The sequence below is a fragment of the Anopheles cruzii genome, chromosome 3 (genome assembly GCF_943734635.1).
Source record: "Anopheles cruzii chromosome 3, idAnoCruzAS_RS32_06, whole genome shotgun sequence".
Lineage (NCBI taxonomy): Eukaryota > Metazoa > Arthropoda > Insecta > Diptera > Culicidae > Anopheles > Anopheles cruzii.
The window spans coordinates 33,746,354-33,763,639 of record NC_069145.1 but is presented as its reverse complement, the minus strand read 5'-3'; the positions used below and the strand labels follow the sequence as shown (position 1 = coordinate 33,763,639).

At 46.9% G+C, this 17,286-nt stretch overlaps 1 protein-coding gene across 1 annotated transcript in view; it reads right to left on the bottom strand.

Annotated features, from left to right (window-relative positions):
* Positions 1-16,206, bottom strand: part of LOC128271623 (allatostatin-A receptor-like) — a 47,852-nt gene extending 31,646 nt beyond the window's left edge. Inside the window, exon 1 of the mRNA XM_053009220.1 lies at positions 15,643-16,206. Within this exon, the coding sequence (XP_052865180.1) occupies positions 15,643-16,206 (564 nt within the window). The remainder of the gene's footprint in view (positions 1-15,642) is intronic.
* Between the last annotated feature and the right edge of the window lie 1,080 nt (positions 16,207-17,286).

Below are 17,286 nucleotides of genomic sequence, written 5' to 3'. Positions count from 1 at the left end.
GCGCTAAGCTGGCGTGCCACCAGCGCGCCGTGGATCAATGTCGATAGAATTGTGTTCGAGCGTGGCGCGGACGATCGGAAGAAAATGAAATTTCCGCTCGGTCTCACCCGGCGAGAATGGGGCACTCATGCGAGCCAAGCCGGGGAAGCGGTGACCGGTTGGGAGCTTGGCTGGGCGCCCAAAAAACATAAAACGGATGCAAGATTTTGATGCGCCGCCCACGTTCTTTGCCGTGGGCTACTTTCGGTCGTTCCGTCCGTACCGAACCGGACCGGACTTCCGGTGCTCCGCTGGTCCACACTGTTGCGTCGGTGCGTGTGCAGGCGGCACCCAGCCGAAAAAGGCAGGCTGTTAAAAGCTCGCTCGGCCAAACGTTTCCGCATCGCTGCACCGTGTTGCCGAGATCGAAGGCGACGCAAGAATTTTTGCGGATCTCCAAAAACCGAATGTCAACAGTTCCACGTCCACTCCAAATCAAAGTCCGCCCGCGCGAGCCAGTGAAAGGTTTCGATCGAATCGTCGGCCGCCAGGATTGAACTGGAGGATATTTTTATGTCCGACCCACACCCGCGACGTAAGATACTTTTCCGATTAAAGATGGCACGTAACACGCTAAGCCAACGAAAGAAACAAAAAAAACTCGGATCCCTCCAAACGGCGTACACATTTCCACGGCATCCCGTCACGGGTTGATGGAATCGTGTGTGTGTGTGTGTGTGTGTATCGCGGAGTTCGAAGGAGTGCCCTGCTGGAGCTAGCCCGCAGAAGGGTCGACCGAAGGATTGCAAGCGAACATTCAAATCAGGACACGCTCCCTCTGGCTCGGATCGGAATGTTGACAACTCAACTCGCACGCACGACCAACTGCAAACATTCCAACCATATGGGACGGGCTGCGCGCTCACTTCGGCGGAGCCGGATTATCCGGACGCTTCCAAATCCTGTTTTCATTTTCGGCGAACTGCTTGGGTGGTGGGGGAACGATTGTTTTCGGATTTACCCACCCTTCCAGTGGCTGGCTTTCACCGATTATCGGGTCTTAAAGATGCTGGCGACGAGCCGGAACCTCCGCCCCCAAAGGGCGGTTGGGTGTGCCAAGAGCTTCACCCACTGCGAGATATTGGGCTGCAGCCGATTTTGTTGGACTTTATTTATGGTCACCGTATGGAACGAGGAAAGCCGTAAATCATGCAAAATGCGTTACAAAATGCGTTTTCAGGATTTGTTTCGTGTGGCTTTACGGCCATTTCACTCCGCAGTGATATTACGCATTTTATGACCGCAAAGAAAATGGCGCACAAATGGGGCACACACTCATTGGGGGCGATAACAAATATGTGTGGCTGGTCCCGGCCTCAGGCATGGGTGGGATTTTATTCCATCTAAAGCTCTTGTCGAAAAATGAGAGCAATCGGAGAGCTAACTGCACTACAAGTATTGGAAGCGAAACAATTTTATGCTGCTTCTTGCACTTTTATACTTTCAGTTTATTTTTATTATTTGTAACATCCAGCTATTGTTTTCAAAACTTTTTTTTACCTTAACTTAGAGAATTATTCATGAAAGTAATCTCTATCAACAGCCAGACACAATCATTCCAGCGCCGCTTTAACATTTCAATACCACTTTCCTGGGAAGATTTATTCTTTGCCTCAAAAGTAGGCCTCAGTTTCTGCGATAACCTCTTCATTCGGGCGAAAATTCTTAGCGGTGATTCTAAGCATTTTTATTACGTCTGCGAACAGTCAGTAGTTGCTGGAGGCCAAATCTGGCGAATACGGTTGATGTGGGTCGTTTCTTTGCAATTTTGGTCTTCAAACCTTCCAATAAAACTTTGTATAAAATATTCACTGTTGATGGTATTTCACGCACATCCATAAACCACCCGTACAACAAGGCTATAGACCTTTCGAGTCGATAGATATCCTTTCGGGCGCTTTTACCGAGGCCCCCAATTGCTCCAGTCCACTCAGATGACGATCGTTTTAATTCCGGAGTGAAGTGATGGATCAATGTTTCATCCATTGGCGCATATCGATACAAAAATTCCGGTTTGGAATGTTTAAACCCCAACAAACACTGCTCAGAATCATCAACACGTTTTTGTCAACGCCCTACATAAACAAAACTTTTTCATAGTCAAATGCTCATGCAATACAAAGTCAACACGTTCTTTCGATATTTTTACAAGATATTACTTACTACTTTGATATTTTTCAGCCCACTTAAGACTTATTTCAATAACTTCAAATTCTGTCGCGCCAACTGTCGCTTGTATGGTCAAACTAAAAGCTCAATACTTTCTCTTTTGCTTTGCCGTTTTGTGTAGTTCAATGTTAGCGACACATAAAATTTACAATCACAGCGCTGTTTCAAATAATGAAATTAAAATGGATAATAAACCCTTCGTCATAATGCTCCATCGGTGCTCGGTCGGTGGTTGTTAATGAAAGATTAATGAGTTCTCCGAAAGCGCCGCCGGTAGGTCGTGGTTACAAGAAGGAGTTGCGTTCTCCGGAAATCCACCCGGGCAAAGCTGCTCCAATCCACAACGATTCATCACTCTAAGTGTACAATTCAGAACCTCATTTCTCACGAAAACGCCACTGCAAACCATGCAGTTGTTGATTAACGCGGGCGAGACCGAAAATCCGACGGATTCCTTGGCAACCTCGTGTTTATCGGATGTTCCTAAGGAACAAAACGGCGGCGCTGTGTGCCAACATAGAGCAAAAACAGGCAGAGAAAACAAAACCGTTAAGCGCCCACCAAACTCCATCTGTTTGCAGTGAAATATGAAAAGAGGATAAAAAGTTCATGGCAGGATGTTTGTTGGGCCAGGCGATTGAAATGAAATAATGAACAAACTGTCAAACGCCGCAACAGATGTTTCCAGCACTCACCGGAATGCTCCCGGATACACGGCTTTGGCTTTGATGTTTTGATGTGTACCACTTAGCAAACCGAGCGTCAAGCCGGATTTGGTCGGTGTGCCACCAAATCGAAATCCTGTGAACCCAACGCGGGTGAAAAAAGCAAATTTCTGCACTCGACATCCGAAGCGTGCGTGCGAAGGATAAAAGGTTACGCTAATGTACGACGACGGCACACAGTTTTGAACCCAATGTGTGACAATGGCTCAACGGCATGTTTGTTGTCATTTGGAAGCAATCATTCAGAAACCAAATCCCTTGTCAGACGCTTAACGGATTAAACACTGAAGATGGTGTACTGAAAATGTTCGAAAAACAAGTTCCGGCAATGCTCGTTGGCTCATTACACATTAAATGCCACACCCAAAGTGTAAATAAGTCAGAGCCGGTGACAACGACGAACGATCAATAACTTTGTTTACCCCGTAGGTAACTCACAATAACCGATTAGAAGCTTGTGAGGCATTTTCAACAAAGCTTTCCTGTTTTACTAATTTTAAGTATTAATCACCAAGGCTTCACCGTCCTTTGCTTGCCTTAAAATCTGATCGACCCCTTTCGTCCACCTTATCAAACGGGGCGTGAGTTCCATTTTATTGTTTACCTAAAGATATCATAAATCTTCGTTATGTATCGACGAACCCACGTATCCAACTCACCCAAGTAAAGCTGTCCGTTCCGTCGTTCCGCCGATCCTTTCAACCTTTGGACCGGAAATTATTTCGCTGAACATTACGTTAATATTTAAATTTTAATCCCCGGCGGCACTACGCAAGGACACGAACACGGCCAATCGCGCCCATCACGGTCAACCAACGCAAATGAAACGTGGTAGCGGTTCCTGAAAATCGCGATGGTATCGGGCGCACCAAGCACCGACCCAAGCTTGCCACATGAATTAACTTCAGCTGCTTTCAACGATTTTTTTTAGTCTGTGGCTTGTGGCATTTTCATGTTTCGTTTAATGTGGAAAATGAGTTGCGCGTGGAGTATCCGTAACCAGCGGAGCGGGATCATTAATAAACCGAGAGTTCCCTTCGGTTTCGCCACAACGCAACTTATATATTAATATTTTCTATTCGATTTCCCGTTATCCGATTTTCGGGAAAACTCCGTTAATCTTACTCCTGGACGCGCGTAAACATATTATTTATTAAACGCCCCATCGCAAAGGGTCCGCCAGGGGCCGGGCCACGTGGCGAAAAAAAGGGAACCCTCCAAGACGGGCGCATCCCGTCGCTTGGAGGGTTGCTGGAGACGACCCTCGAATGACTGATGGAGTAACTAATGTTCGGATTAATGCTATCACGAGCGAAACTGTTTCTGGTTTTCCAACACTTTTCCCTCCAGACCGTCCCGTCCCGTCCGGTTGTTTTCGTGTGGTTTTGTTATCTTCGTTCGTGGAAAGGACGATAGGATCCGAGGTTTGCCTCTTCGAACGCGAGCCAGTGCAGGTCTCGTTGACCTCATTTCACTCCCCCCGGTGCTCGGTGCTCGAGTGTAGAAAAGCGGGCCGTGCCACACATTCTGCCACCTCATCGATGACCTCTGGTGGATCCGTACGTGCAGTTTGTAATGGCACCAACCACACCCAGGATCCACGTCCGGCACGTCCAGCCCTGCCGAGCCACACCCGCAATTTCCCAATCAATGCTGCCACTGCCAGGCCCGAAACCCTGTGCCTGCCGCCCGTAGCCGCAACGTGTCGATAGAAGGAGCCCGTGGAAAAATGGCGAACCATCAGCGGCATGATCCATCGGTGGTGGCGCCGGGTAAGGCTACAATCTATTCGCCCCAAGGATGAAGCGTGCTGGCGAAAAGCAAAACACTGTCAAGCAACAAATGTAAAACACGGGCGCCAGGATGAAAAAAACTTTTGTACCGCGCGTTCGTCGGAAGTACCGTCCCTTTCTGTGGTAGCGAATGGAACTTTCTCTTCCAATCGCCGCCTGTTTACTTTCTCCGTGTCGATTTTCCATGCAACCGGAGCCCGGTGCCACTGGCACTGGTTCCGTCTTTCATATTTGCCCGATGAGGTTCCTTTCTTCTGGCGTTTGAGGGAGAAAAAAAGGGAAATATTAACGATTTTTCCATTGAAAGTAGCAGGTATACTAATTAGGTCGCTTGTTCTAGATTCATTCATTTGTAGACCCCATTCGCTGTACAAACTATCAGGATGCCATTTGGAAAGACGCAGAGCACAAGGACGGACGACTGTAGCTGCAATCGCCTCTGAGACTGTCGTTCGAAAGGTAGTAACATTTAGAAGTTACATGTTTTGAGTACTCAGATTTGACTAATACTGCGAAGAAAACTGTCTGCAAGGTGCAGATCACAACAATCAGATTTTAAAACGCTAACGCATGATCTTTTGCTGCGATATCATCCATCATTCACCATCCGATAGCATCGATAGGACCGATGAACCAAATCAATTAACCTCATCAGATACTTCGATTTTTTGTCGTTTCATTTCTCGTCCTTTGATGCGTATTCCATCAAACTTTCACCTTTCGTGCAATGATTGATGACAAATTGATGATGTTGTTTACTTTACACCCACTGCCCCCGGGGAGGACCAGGACGACACGTTCCCGCAAATCAGGTCGGAACCGTTCGCGCTCCACAGGTTATCCACGGTGGAAACATTCACCAAGCATACCGAGCAGAACGCACGAGAAAGAATGCACAAACTTTGCTTCTTCGCTAAGATGAATGAAGTGAAAAGTTGGTCACCCGGCAAGGCACTTTTGTGTGGCGTGCCGCTGCCATTAATAATGCGACACGAAAAAGAAAAGCATCTTCCGCTCTGGATCTGGATGAGTTTGCAAAATGCTTTGCCATTGGCGCCCTTCTTTGCGACATCGGTGTCGTTATATGGTTGAAACATTTCGAATACGATGCTAAAGAAAAAATGGAGCCCCAGCGCTTTCTTCAAAACTTTTCTTCAAAATCCGCCGTCGGCAGAGTGTCACTTCATAAATCAACGTTCTGCGCGTTCCCTGACAAGCGCGAGAAGAGCGAAGAGCAAAACGTACCCAGTCCTAGCCTCGTGACTGGTCCCGCCATTAGATGGCGCGTGGTTGGTGGATGTTGAAATCGAAAAGTGGTTCGGCAATATGCTCGACGCCCTCGACCCTTATGCGCGTATGCTGCATGGCCCTGCGGATGATTCACGCACAAATTACACTTACCAGCAGCTTTCCTACGAGGAAAGACTATGTTGCTGAATATGCGAATATGCTTTAGCCGAGGAAATTATGCCATGGCTGCTTATCATAACTTAAGCTCCGTCGTACATCGCACAGTAATTGGCGATCAGGCCGCATATTTATTGGGGCAAATCTTCCACCGGCAATATGTTGCGGCATTCGCCGGCGCCACTCGGACCATCGTTATCATATAATTAGACAATCACTTTCACGTTTACGTTGATGAATTACACCACATTCCCATTCTCGGTCTGCATGCTCGGAGTGTTTGTGGCGCTCGATAAAGTGCCTCTGCCTCTGCGAGTTCTGTATGAAATTAGCTGCCGCCTTTTTTGCCCGTGGCCACGCTTTTTCCAGTTTGAAGCGGTATGATGAACGACATGCTTTGAGCGTGAAGCATCACCTCAACCTTTCAAACGCCTGCCGCCGAGTTCCGATGTGCGATATAAAAGTTACGCTTACAAGCCGCTCAACGTGATGAAGAACGGTGACGGAACCGTAGGCGCAACCCAAAAGGCAGCCTACATAAGTTATGAGCCCGGCGCAAATCCCGGCGCTAAGCGTGGCAATAAGTGTTTGAACAAAGTTTTCTCTGCGCCTTGCACCGTCGATTTTAATTAAAGTAAGAGGTCTTTGTCGGAGCGTCGCTGTCGGGGCCCTTTCATCGGAATGTTCGTACGTGAGCACAGAAAAATACTTGTAAATTTTCTACCACGTCCAGCAAGGGGACACCGCCGCCTAGTAACTGATAAAAACTCCACTCTCTGGAAACCATGTATGCAAAACATTCACCTCGCACCGCGTACGGCGGTGAGTGAGTCCAATTTGGTCCAACCATCTTGGGCCGACGGCATTTTCATTAATTTCGCACCACATCTCAACCATGTCGGAGCCACTCAGCGACTCGGATCGAGCATATTCTCGCATCGTAATGAGCGAACTTCTCTATAGTTGCACACGCGCCTCGGTACACCGCCGCCGCACGTGGCCACATGGTTTGCAAGCAAAAACAAAATGTTTGACCGAACGGTAAAACCGTTATCTTGGCCACACCATCAGGCCCCCGCCAAATGGACGGGGTTTGCCGTCAGCCACAAGCTTTTCAGTGGAAAAAGGCTACCTCTAGCACGCAAATTAGTTATTCTTGACAGCTAGCCAACAGGCACTTGGGATGGGGATTTATTCCCCCGAGGCAAAACGCATCGGAAACGCTGGCATGCTAACACACCAATCCTGGCACGGAACGGGAATGCTCGTGCTGTGCATTCGACCGTGCGACCATTTTAATTGTATATACAAACAAATAAATATACTGCTTTATTGTACTTTAAACTCTGTACCCTGTCACTGCCTGGCAATGAGGTTTTTGTCGATTTCAGAATACTTAATTAATTTGTAAAATTTACCACAACCAATTTTAATTCTTCCGAAACAACCTGAAGCTTCAGACAATATGAGCTACAAGTTAATTCCAGTATTTATCACCAAACTTAGTGTCCACAGATCATTCACGAAGTCAGCAATGTACCTGCTGATCCCTGCCGCCTAGTTGTACAGTTTTTTACTCGGCGTGATGCTGATTATGCTGGATTATGGCACCCTATTGGCCAATTTGTCGAAACCCAAGCCCCACCCAGTCCACCTGGGTAGCCTGCCAAATAGTCGGCTAATCCGGCGGTCCTCGCCCGAACCTGCTGGGGCATGATTCGTTACATTGTTCTACTTGATTTATGTGTCAATGTAAAACCGTCGTCTCCCCACTCTTTTACCGTTAGCACTCGGGGACCTTTGCAGCGACGCCATGGTACCTCCAAAGATGCTCTGATCGTATATTAAATCTATCTTATTTAGCTCTCGCTCTGACTGCTGTTGACTGGCCGCTCTGTTTGACTTTCCATTCTAGCTCGACGGCAAGGACACGAACCAACAGCTATCAACAGCCTTTTTTCAGCTTGGATTTATTTCATCTTTGCTTGTACACGGCAGTCCCGGAGCAGTGGGTCAATATTTCTAAGCGAATCAGCATAAATATGTTACGATTACCTGTGGTACAACAAACGTCGAGGAAAGTCGCCTGGTCCGTCCGCGGAGAGCCAGCCATGCACTGGATACCTGACCAAGGTGCTAACGAATATCGACACCAAAACGGTAGACATCTTGACCTGAATCGGTTTTGGAAAAAGTCCACTTTCGTCACTTAAGAGTTACGAAATTGCATTTGCATGTCTGGCTTTGATTTTCATCAGCTACAAAATTTAAGTAGAGCATCAGTCCATCGGGGGGTTAGGTAAATTAAACAGTAAAACAAATATCAAATGACTATCTAACCGATATGGAAGACGGTGATTAAGGCAACGATGGTGACGATGTGAAATAGTGATTTATTTGTTTATGTTTCAAAAAGTTCCACATTCCGGCTCGTCGATACACGTTTGCATGCTCTGATTTGGCCCAGCTGTACTTGCGGCTTTTCCCAGCGACGCGTCAGTTGCAACGGGCGAAACGAATAAATCACATCACGATTAGAAAACTAACATCGAAACATCGGAGTCGGCAATAATGGAGATTTATGGACGCTGTGCCTAATAACTCACTGCAGCGCGGCACACACGCCGCCGGCTGCTCTCGGAGGAGATGATTAAATTATTTGTTCTAACCAAGCTCGATACGGGAGTAAGACAAACATGCCGGCGTACTCGGCGTGCGGCAGCCCGTAAGCCACTTGGAGGTTGAGGGATTGCCAAGAAAATGTATCGATTTCCGTTCACAAACATACGGTAGTAAATCGAACCGGAGCAGCAGCCACACGCTACCGAACTGCCGGGAGAGAGAAATGGAAACGAAACTTCAATTCGGCGCTTCGAAACTCTATATATTTGGCGCGACCCAGCCAGTCTGGCCCAACCCATGCAGAGCTAATACATAAGGAGATATAAGGAGACTAAGCCGCCGGTAAGCCACCCGACATTCGTTTATCTTCGCGGCTGAACGTTAAATGCTTCGAAAACAAACATCATGAAAAATTAAATAATTCTTGCTTCGTGCGCTGGTTACCGAGGCTTCAAGTCTTTACGCATTCCTTTTTCTTACGCTGTAAGAAAGGGACCATTCGTTTCATCCGAAGTACGGTGCGTGCACGATCAAACGAATCGGAAGTAACGCGGGATAGACTGTTTCTTCCGAAAGATGGTAAGCAGCGCGAAAGAAGTTATGCGGAATTAATATGTAGCAAGCGCAATGTAGTAAGATCATTGTTTCCTGTCATCAGCGCGGACATTCTTCTGATGGGTTGGACTAGCTGAAGTGGGAACCAAAGTTGAAACCGGACGGAGAACCTAATTACAACGAACCGGAAATTAAGGCACAAGAAACCATCGCCTAATTAATCGGCCAAGCTTTGCCAGATCCTAGTTCCGCACGGCGCGACCTGACGGACGAGCAGACAAATTGGACGAAAAAGCTTGACTTTGTTTAGGAAACGCTACTCCGTTCAGCAATGAATGAACGTTGTCAGCACGGCTTACGGCCGCCGGAACTCCTGATATCCTACGCAAGTTGACCGTGCCGTAGGCTAAAGTCGGAGGTATCCCTCGTCCACACCCTTTTTCTCCAGAGGCGATACAATGAGACGATACTGAAGGCTACAGCGGTTCTCGGATATCCGGTGATGGCGGAGATCAAGAAAAAATAAACGGAGGCAAACGCCTGAAAGAAACGTAATTTAATTCTGACACTCCCTATGCCGGGTCCTGCGTTCCAAAGTTGGGTACCGTAAATATAGACCAAAGGTCGCGAAGTGGCCCGAAAAGTACGGATCAAAACAGAGCACTAAGCAAACGCAACAACGAAATATTCAGGTCCTACACGCCCACGTCCCGCGATCAGCCTTCTTTTTCCCCTCCCTCTCTCTCTCTCGAGATCTCAAACCTAACTTTTGAAAATCCGGTAAGCCAAACAAGGAACCGGTATGCCCGCCAGTTCGCAGCCAATTCGCAGCCAACCTCTGGCCGGCGGGCAAAACAAGTCAAACGGAACCCCAAGTCAACGGGAAGGCCCGGACCGGATGTTAGCGTCCACCGCAGTTGCCGGGAGCGGCGGTTCGCGGGACATTCCTCCGGCGTCCTGCATGACGAATCGGCCGAACTCCGTGAACGTGAATTATTTCTTTCCAGTCGTTTCTTTTTTTATCCACTCTTTGTCGCCCTAAGCCAAACTTCCGCCCCGCCGTTTGAGGCAGGACGCCGCCGTCTGCGTATCAGGAAACTTTGACTGGCCCCGCCGGAAGAAATAAAATGAAACTCATAACGATTGCCACGGAGCCCACGCTCGCAGCGAAACAAACGGAAACCGCACGCTGGCCGGGACTGTCAGGAGCCGCCGGAGTCCTTGAGCCATTCAGCCGATTTCATAAAGTATTACAAACCCGAAAGGGTAACCGAAGGGGGATTGTGGGACGGAGGCGGCACAGGTATTTCACCAACTTGAATCATTTTAATACGATCAAAACGAACTTCTAGTCGCCCCGAAGTGGCCTCCACGAAATTCGCCGCTCGACAGCTTCGGCCGGAAGTGACTATTGCTAGCCGCTTGGAAGACGTCACGTAATGATCTATTTATGTAATACTCGAAATCGTTTCGCCGGCGGCCAGCGTCTACTGTAACCAGCCGCGACTTGGGTAGCTTTAACTTTTTTGGCTTTTGGCTTTTTTTTTCTTAGATTGGTTGCGTTGTGTTAATGAAGTTGTTTCGTTCTTTGATAACGCAGAACGCTTCGAACGCCGCGCTGTGACTGTTTTTGTGCACATGAAGGGACCTGCCGTTGACATCATGCTTGCGGCAGCAATTAAGATCCAGCCGGGCGTGCTGCCCATCGAGCGGTCGGTGGAATCGATTGGTTGAGTCCGTTTTAAAAACGGTGGATCCACAAACCGATGGTGTCTCAGCATCCTTCCGAAACACTCCACTCCACTCCGGGAACAATCAGCTTTGATCTGGGAAACGCATTCCGTTGGAAAAGACATTAAAATCTGATTAAAACTTGGCATGGCTGTCCCCGAGGACGCACAAACGCCAGCTAATACCGGTGGGAAACTCGAAAAATGTCGCCCACGATGGCATCGGCATTTAACGGGTCTCCTGACCCGGTAATAAGACTGCTTTGAAGTGATCGTTTAATTAGTATTTGTGGAATGCTTCGAACATTTTCTCACCTTGTCATCTGTTGCTCTCGCTCTGTACCCTCTCTTACTTCTCTCTCTCTTACTCTATCTTTGTCTCTTTCTTCTCTTTTGCACTTCATAGAACAATTTTGCGAAGGCTTTGGTCTTGGACCATCATCTGATTCATTTACCCCGTTGCTCAATTATGCTAACTATGATTGACCAGAATCAAAATTGCCAATCGTTTTAAGTTTATACAATACACTTTGGCTCACTGCACCACTTCTCCACTGTCTTGCCCGTCCCTGGTTCGTGCTAAAAAGCGACGAAAACTCAATTCAAGGCTACTTTGCATATCGAATTGCCTCGAAGGTATCGATTTCTTGATGGCGGCATGGGTGGCCTACCTTCTCCAGATGAAATGGTAATCTTTTTCAAGTTTTTCAGCACGGCAAAAGTGTACTTGTTGGTCCTACATCCCGAACGCTGTGCACGTTTCAATTACGATTCGGTATAGGCGGGATTTAAATGTACCATGTACAAGCAGAAGATAATTCTATGCTAGATACAGGTATCGAATCAATCAAAAAGGTTTTAATATGAGCTACATAGAAAGCTTGATTTTTTTTCTACCAATGACATGGTATCTGGCATTGAAAAAACGCTATCTGCATACGATTTTATGTTTATTATCGTGTCAACTTTAGAGTACGTAGATCATACCGTGGTTTGGTCTGTCGTTCTGTGCGGAAGCTACTTTTTTTGTGACAACTAGAAACCAATCGATAAGGATTGGTTTGTAGCTATAACAAAAAAGTAGCTTATAATTGAATTATAAATCAACAAACCAATAAATCAAAACTGTCCAATAAAGCCACTAACAGAGGCGAACGAAACTCAATGCTAAAAATCTGTAAAACGATAATAACAACAACGTACATCACATTACTATCCCAACATACTATGGTCCAGTTAAACAGAATCGACCCCACCTCTCTAAGCTCACGGAATTAGAAGCTATTTTATTACTACCAGATAAGTTTACACCATAATAAAAGAAATAATGCTAATGTTTGTGATGGATGAATAATGCACCGCTTTATTTCCATTCCTATTAATTAGGTTGCGAAATATATTTGAAACGAAATTGACTAAATTCACAATATCCATTCTCTCTAACATCCTAACAGCACTCGAATGTTGTATTCTTCAGCATGTTGAACCGAAGCACAATTTGCAATTTCCATATTCCTTCGCGATGCCATTAGTGGAATTGCATGAATTCGTCAGCTGCGTTACGCTTATTTCGTCATTCGTTTGTTTTGCCATCCATGAAACTTCTGATTTGCAAGTGCAAGTAGGGTATGAGATCCGAAGCAAACGGTTCCCGTTTGCACCTTCGGATGCCGTATGCTGCATCCGAATTCACTCGTTGCATTCCATTACTCTCCTGATGGAGCATTCTCCGTCGGAGGAATGTTTTCTTCACACTCCAATACATACAGGCGAAAGTCGGGGCCTTGGTCCTATGCTCGGGTGTGTCGTCGCTAAAGCACGACCGTAACAGCAAGAATGCAATTTCGTTGATGTAATTTCCGATCCACTCGAAACCTTGTTTGGAATTGCCAACGCTATCGATATTGTTGTTTCCAACCTGTTTGTTTGCCTACCGTGTACGTTTCGGCTTGCTTTAGAGGTTGGAAGATACATGCAATGCTTTTCTCATTGGCAGAGATTCCTGAACTAAATCATTTGTATCCGCCACCAGATCATTAGCAGTTTAAGTGACCTCCATATTGTATCTTTTGTATGTACCAACTGCATCCTTTCAAACTTAACCGACGGGAAACTTTTGGAGTTTGTCCACACATAAAAGCAGCGTTACAGTACAGCACCGGATATGTACGGCCTAATTGAGTTATGCACGGTGTTCAATGCGAAGCCGGCCCTCACAATTATGCTCGTCTGCCTACGCCCATATGATACCTGAAGCCGAATTTATGCTTCCCGATAACGTTAGCTTCATGTTACTTTTGGCGCTGTTTATGAAGGAATAAAATGACGAACTTCAAAGCACTGTGTGCTAACTGAAAATGATCGTCTTGACATCGTTTTCGGCGACAACGAGCCCACGGCGAGCCTATCTTTGATGTCATGGCTGGGACACGTTTCCGCTTTATTTTTGTCTAGCAAAATTTGGCTACCTCCGTTGAACAAGTAAACCAGTATCCAGCAATAGACACCACGTTACAAATGATGTCAAATGTTGACGCACTTGAACGGCAAGCAGGCACGCCGAGAGCAGCTTCTTGGCAAATGGAAAAAGCAGTGCCGGAAAATTGCGAAGCAAAATAAAAATGATTTGCCAGAATGAAGGACGTGCGAAGCGGGAAAACATTTCCTGCAGAATTCATCGTCTTTTGATTATAAGAAAAACCGGTTAACGACAGCCGTCATTCTGCTCAATAGGGGTCCCTGGGTACGCACACTTTCCCACACACACACACAGAGCAGCAAGGATCCCCAATTTAATCACATTACGGAAACAAACATTTCAAGTTTCAATCGCGCGGAAAACGACGGCCTTAATGACAACCAATTACTTGGCAACCGTTTAAAGCGAACGCATCCAACTTTTGGCAGGACTTTGTAACAGGGGACGTTTGGTCGCACAATGCAGAGTACGTGAAAGTTTTTTTTCCCTTTATTCAGGAAAATCCGAATCACGGTATGGTGGTGTGAACCGAAAAAGGAACAAGCCCGTCACAAAAAATGAAAGATTAAATTTACTGCAAACGAAGTGGAGGCTTCCAGGCGGATCCTCATGCCTAGTTTTGCCCAACGAGCCGATAATGGGAAAAAATATCGATTACCGAGCAAGGTTTCATCATTCAGGCGAAAGTCTAGGAATCAGCCAAATTAATCAGCATCAACAGTTGCATCAGTAGTATACCATTTGTGAAGCATTATAAGCTATGGAATATGGCCAATGTGTCTTTGATTTTTTGACGTGGTCTTTATAAAAATATGACAAAAAATCTTTTGAAATGCAGTGATTCTTTTGTTTAAACGTTATCATAAATTTAATGTAGTCAAACGCTCTACTATTTTAAGAATATTTGCATATCTGGAATGAGAACAAACAACGCAAGCCTATGAAAAACCCAATTGAGTATCGAATTTAAATTTGCTCAACTATGGCTCTGTTGTGAACAGAATACGAATTGCGTGTCACACCTCCCTTATTCGTGTGAACTGTAGTATTCTGCCAAAATCCAGCGATGAATAAAAATATAAACACATTATGTACCATAGTTTTTTTGAAAAATGAGAAAAACAATTATTTATTTTTCTTGTTTTCCATACAAACTTCTGGAATGCATGTTTCAGTTTATTGCCCCGTAAAGGTTACCGGCCATGGCCGTTTAGGTCGCATTCACGAGTTCCGGGCCACATTCAGCGCAGTGGAAATTCGACGAAAATGAATAACAAGCCATATCATTTGTCGGAAACCCGTAGCCTTACCGTTCCCCGTGGCCCCGTTCTTTCGGTTTCATCCCCAGCTGAAGCACGCCGAGGGGCGATTCTGTAGCCGTAAACATTATCCGCGGATTACATTCCGCGAACATTCCCGCAACCGTGCACAGCAGTGCAAAATAAGGCAGTCGTCACGTCCCGTAAGTCGCGCGCGCGATGGAGAATTGATGTTCCGCCTATTGTTTTGCCATTTCATCGATACAGGCCGGTCCACCGGTTCGCCCTCCGCTTTTTCTCTCGCTTTTCTCGGTTGTTTCTGCGTCAATCCTTAACGGGCTCATATTGGCCGGCAGATGGCTGACAGCCTCATCAAGGCAATGCCCAGTTCGTCACTTTTCGCCTCACACACAAAACGAAACAAACGCTCGTTCCCGATGAATGGATCCCGGGCCTACAGCAAACAAACTAGCTGCTCAACGCGTGTCACTATCAACACGATACCCACAGTGGAGTAGAAAAACGCAAAAAAGGCCAATACTGCCCAACTTCGCTGAAGTGCTGCGTGAGGCACGCGTAACCGCCGCGGATATCGATTAGGGGCGTATGTCCACCTGATGCTTGATAGTGATCAGCGTATCCGGGGGCCCGTAGAGAGGGTTGTCGAGGAAATTGTACGCTAATAAAATCGACCCTCTTATCGACACACCGCATCGTACAGTATACCCATCAGCCGTAAGTGCTGGCAGGAGAGGCCTTTCGGTTAACGACGCTCATTGGAGTTTTTGGGACGAAAGGATTGTTGAAAACGGAACACGAAATCTAGATAGTAAATGCTCTTCAAGTGATCGATCGCGTACTTACACTAACGCCGTGAGCGAATGCAACCGGAAGGGCAGTGGTGATGATGACAATCCACAGCACCGTGATCGCTAGGACTGTGTTTCGTTCCGTCCGGATGACCATGCTAGCGATCGGGTGCACCACGGCCAGAAAGCGATCCAACGACATCAGCACTAGTGTGTAGATACTGGCGTGCGCCGTCACAACGATCAGATACTGTACACTCTTGCACCACAGATCACCGAACGGCCACGACGAAAGTACGTAATCGGTAGCCGTGAAGGGGATGCAGAACACGACAAACAGGAGGTCTGCGATCGCCAGATTAATGATCAGCAGATTGGTAGTGGAACGCATTTGCGGGTTGGACAGTACGACGAGCACAACCAACCCATTGCCGAGCAGTCCGGTGATGCCGATGAATCCGAAAAATATGGCCACGATTAGCGACACCACCATGGCTGTCTGTACCTCTTCCTCGTGGGACATCGTCGGTCCGGCCGCCGTACTGTAGGCGGACAGATTAACACGGCTGGCTGCGTCCACCAGCAGCTGCGTGATATTTTCCGAAACCATCTTATTCATTTTTGTTTCTCGGCTGTCGGTTTTTGGTCCAGAACACAGCTACACCACACCGGCAACTATTCTACCGAACTGAACTTTTCCGCGCAGCACCTCTCGCGATCATCGTGAGACGCTTTGGAAGGTGAATAAATTTTGGCGATAATCGCACCGTACCGTGACAGTCATTTCTCATTTGCCACCCATTTGTGCTACATGCTGCCCGAGTACCCGAGGGAAAATAAAATAAACAAAACGCTAGAGTTAATAAAATAATAAAAACGTATATTCACTAAATCCAGTAATCCTGACAAACATCGGTTTCGTTGGCACGCCACGCCATCTGATCTACGCTCACTACTACCAAGAGTGTCACATTTCACGACTCGCTCCACTTCGGTTTACTGTGCACTTCCGTCCGATTACAGCACATGGCACCAACGGCACTGGCACGAACCAATCTGAGATGTGAACAATATTTTTCGCACAACTTTAAAGATGCCGCGTCAAGTCACAGCCAGGGAACAGGTGGAACGCGACTACTACCGATGGGTGCCGAAAACGAACTGAAGCTCGCGCGCCCACTAGAAATCTACTAAAGGAAGCCGTGGCCAGCGTTGGCCAAAGAGATTGTGCGGCGGCGAGAGTGAGAGTGATTGGCGCGCTCGAAGAGCACATTCGCGGGAAACAAGTGTAAGGAAACGCACCCACTAATGAATCAACTGGTGGTGAGCGGATTTTGTTCGCCAGGAGTCAGGAGTCAGGATACGAGCGGAGAGCTGCTGAGTCGAGCTCGGCCTGTCCATCGTTCATGGGTCGCTTCCGATCCATGAATGAAGTCATTGCGGCCCGCACGTACGATAGTAGTGGGGTCATTCTATCTCAGTCACGCGTGCCATCAAGAATCTACTTGGCAGTACACCACCGCCTGCAGATCAGAGTCTTGGGCCGGAAATACTCCCTAAATGCACAATTCGATTTTCGATCTTTTTTTCGGCAATCTCTTTCGTTGACACACTTTGGTACTGGAACTGTAGATAATAACGATTTTGAGTGCTTGGGTTAATGAATTTGGTGTACTACGTGAAGAACTAGCATTTTGCC